General features: G+C 38.1%; 1 protein-coding gene across 1 annotated transcript; it reads left to right on the top strand.

Moving 5' to 3' along the window:
• The first annotated feature begins 2,065 nt into the window (after positions 1 to 2,065).
• On the top strand, positions 2,066 to 2,965 carry LOC107491108 (uncharacterized). The gene has a single exon (XM_016111871.3). It carries the CDS (start codon positions 2,164 to 2,166, stop codon positions 2,782 to 2,784), a length of 621 nt encoding a protein of 206 aa, XP_015967357.1. The 5' UTR covers positions 2,066 to 2,163; the 3' UTR covers positions 2,785 to 2,965.
• The last annotated feature ends 454 nt before the right edge of the window (positions 2,966 to 3,419 follow it).

Genomic DNA, 3,419 nt, shown 5'->3' with positions numbered 1-3,419 from the left:
AGCCAGCTTACGAGCTAATGAGCTGAGCTTATCCAAGCTCAAGCTCAACTCATTTAATTTATGAGTTCAATTTCAGGCTCAAATTTGGCTCACCAACTCACAAGCTTAGTTTATCGAGCTATTAACAAATCGAGCTCGAACTGGCTCATGAGCTGACTTGACTCACTTCCAGCCCTAGCTGCATATATAAGACGGGATCTAAATCCTAACGCTTGTCTAAGCATATGAATAAACTGTTCGACCAACTTAAATTAGTTAAATCTTCTATTAACTAATAGACTAATTTGCCAATAATGGTAGATGATTACGCCACGTGGTCCAAGTTGTCAGTGAGAGAGCATGGGCCCAGTAGGGTGGGGGTGTCCATTCCAAAGCCCAACAAACACGACGTGTCGTTCCAACAAAAGTCACATACTATAATACACTTGCCTCTCCTTTTTAACCCCGCCACGTGTCTACTTCCTATTGGCCCTTCACACGATTACCCTCTCCTTCTCCCGTCTCACCTCACGTTATCGCTAATTCATTCATATATCTCTCTCCTCAGACACCCACGCTTTCTCTCTCTTTCTTCGCTCTTTCTCTCTCTTTTCTCTTTCAAGCACATAACTTCTCACTTTCTTTTCCTACCCGTCTACGTTTTCTTCAGATCCAACCACAATTTAGATCACCATCACCACCACCACCACCACCAACAACATTTCTTCTTACTTCCGTCTTCAACCACTCTGATAGGTTCACCCCCCTTTTGCTCTCTATGCCATTCCCTCAGGTTTGATTTCTCTTTTTCTCATTCAAATTTGCCGTTTTTTGTTCTTTTTCTTCTGATTTTGATCTCATCGGTTGGTTTTTTTCCCCTTTCGGGCTGTGATACTTGAACATTTTTGGGTAATTTTGGATCTAGGTCTGTACTATTTGCTTGTGCTATTGATTTTGATGAAACAGGTGCCTTGAATTATGGGTTGTTTAGATCTTGTATTTTTTTAATATATGAGCTGTGTTTAAATTTTAGTAGAAAGTGAATTTCTTCATGTTTTGCTTCTTAATTGGGTGGATCTGATCTCCTTAGAGGTGTAAATGATTTATTCTGTTTTGGATTTGTGCTAAATCAGATTGGGGGAATTGTGGTGTTGGAGTTTTTTTTTGGGAAAATCATCAAATCAATCACAGAGAACATGAATAATTGGCCTGAGGTTTGGTCAGATTTTTGTTTTGGCCAATAATTCGTCATGCTTTTACATTATATATAAGTCATTAAAGGACACACTCACAATAAATAATGTTATTTTAAGTGATTCTTATTTTGTTCTTTGGGGACATAGGTTGTTAGGCCGACATGTTATTGGTGGCTTGTGACTTTAGAATGAATCGATAGAGGATTTAGGTAGTTGAAGCACTATGGACACCAGTTGTCTGTTTGACTTGTATTCATCTTTGCCTTTTGTTGTTTCATGTGAAAGGGAAAGATTGCTACCAGATTTGAATTATTTATTTATTTATTTAGGACTGATATAGAATGAAATTTGTGGTAGATATAGATCTAAACATTTAGATTACATTTTATGCCGCCTTTCTCCCAGTCCTCAACAAAGATTTGGCTTACGAATAAGAGCTTGATGTACTATTTGATGTTAGCCTTTTAAGTCTTTATCGATCTACTTGTCGTACTTGATCTGTGAATGAATGATGTTTCTCTATTTCTTAAAGCACTTCTATCATCATCTGATTTTGATGGATTGCATTATGTGTGTTTACTTAACTGCAGTCGGGAAGGGTGTACCTGAACCGGAGTGTCACAGCAGCGTGCAGATATTTCATTAGTCTTGTAGAGCTGTTGGCCTTTTCAGGATGGGCAAGTGCAAGGGCTGTGGGAAGTTAGGAAGAATGAGACCAAGGGATGGATCTATGAGTGCTTATGAATTTTCTCTTCTGTTGTCTCCTGTTGTTTCTGTTTGGGATTGCATTGTTCGCAAGATGAGGTACTCATATAGGCCTGAGTGGGTGTAGCTGTTTCGTTTGCATCAATTGTGTAGCATTAGTCTAAATACTTCAACTAATTAAGGGAAAAAAATTATAGAAATATGTATACAGCACTAAAGAATTTATCTTGAAGGAAAAGGAGTTCAGAAAAGTTAATTTAGTATTTAGACGCAGTTATATTCTATGGATACCATGGCATGTAATAAAGGGCAACATGTGAGGAAGGCCAAGAAGAAGCAGGTGAAAGACGAGTTGGATCGTCTCAAGCAGGCTGAGAAGAAAAAAAGGCGCTTGGAGAAAGCTCTCGCGACGTCTGCCGCCATCATTTCCGAATTGGAGAAGAAGAAACAGAAGAAGAAAGAGGAACAACAAAGACTAGATGAGGAGGGCGCTGCAATTGCCGAGGCCGTTGCTCTGCATGTTCTGCTCGGTGAAGACTCGGAGGATTCGTGCAAGGTTGTTATCAACGATGAAACATGCAAGACCTGGAACTGCGATCGTAATCTTGACATCTTCGTGGGTGGAGAGAGAGCTTGCTTCCCTCATCTATACGGCGGCACATGGTCTGTGGAAACAAGGGGTTGGGTCACTGATGCATACAGATATGGTTGCAAGTGGGGAGCTGCTGAAAATGGAGGGTGGACATTCTCATCAGAGCCTCTCGGGAGGAATGCACATGAAAAACCACTATATGAAGATGCAACAGGATGGGGGCGCGCCGGTTTCTCCGCTGATCTTATCGCCGCACAAGCAGTTTCGTCACTGCAGATTGCTGAGGCTGATGAGGAAAGGATTATCTTCTGAGGAAAGAAGGGAATGCTAAGACTGAGATGGTGATAATATTAACCGTGTTGTTGTGTTTTTGTGCTTTTTTTTATTTTGCTGGAGATGTGTGTATATATTATGACTATACTATGAGAGTCTTGTCAGAACATTTCTTGCTTCAGTTGTGTTTGAACGCTTAACATGTTGCTTTGCTTTGTCACCTTGTTTTTTGTTATTGATTGTTTATCTTTTAACTGTAATTCGATGCCTCCTAATTTACCGTGTGGAGTTACTTCTAAAATAGTGAAGCTATAGACACAAATGGACCCTCCAATTTATATTTGACAACTACTCCAATAAAGATGTTTTTATTTCAATGAAGATATCAAAAATATTTTTTTATCATGATTTTAGTTTAAAAAGTATGATTTATTTATTTTGTCATACTTTAAACAAAAATGACATTTTTATATAGTATACAAAAATCAAATTCTAAATCCTTATCTATCATTTAATAATTAAAATAAAATATTTTTATATAAGATAATTATAAAAACTTTATTGGAATATCCACCTTTATATTTACCCTCCTCGTCTCTTGGATTATGTTATCATTTGTGGATTTTGTTACTTGTTATGAAAGGTTTGTAATGATATATATAACGCTATAGCAA

The sequence above is a fragment of the Arachis duranensis genome, chromosome 5 (assembly GCF_000817695.3).
Source record: "Arachis duranensis cultivar V14167 chromosome 5, aradu.V14167.gnm2.J7QH, whole genome shotgun sequence".
NCBI classification, from domain to species: domain Eukaryota; kingdom Viridiplantae; phylum Streptophyta; class Magnoliopsida; order Fabales; family Fabaceae; genus Arachis; species Arachis duranensis.
Note: the sequence above shows the minus strand (reverse complement) of the source record. Positions and strands in the feature narration are given on the sequence as shown.

Excerpts from the sequence above, each read along its gene's own strand:
- LOC107491108 (XM_016111871.3), top strand. The coding sequence starts at position 2,164 with ATGGATACCATGGCATGTAATAAAGGGCAACATGTGAGGAAGGCCAAG.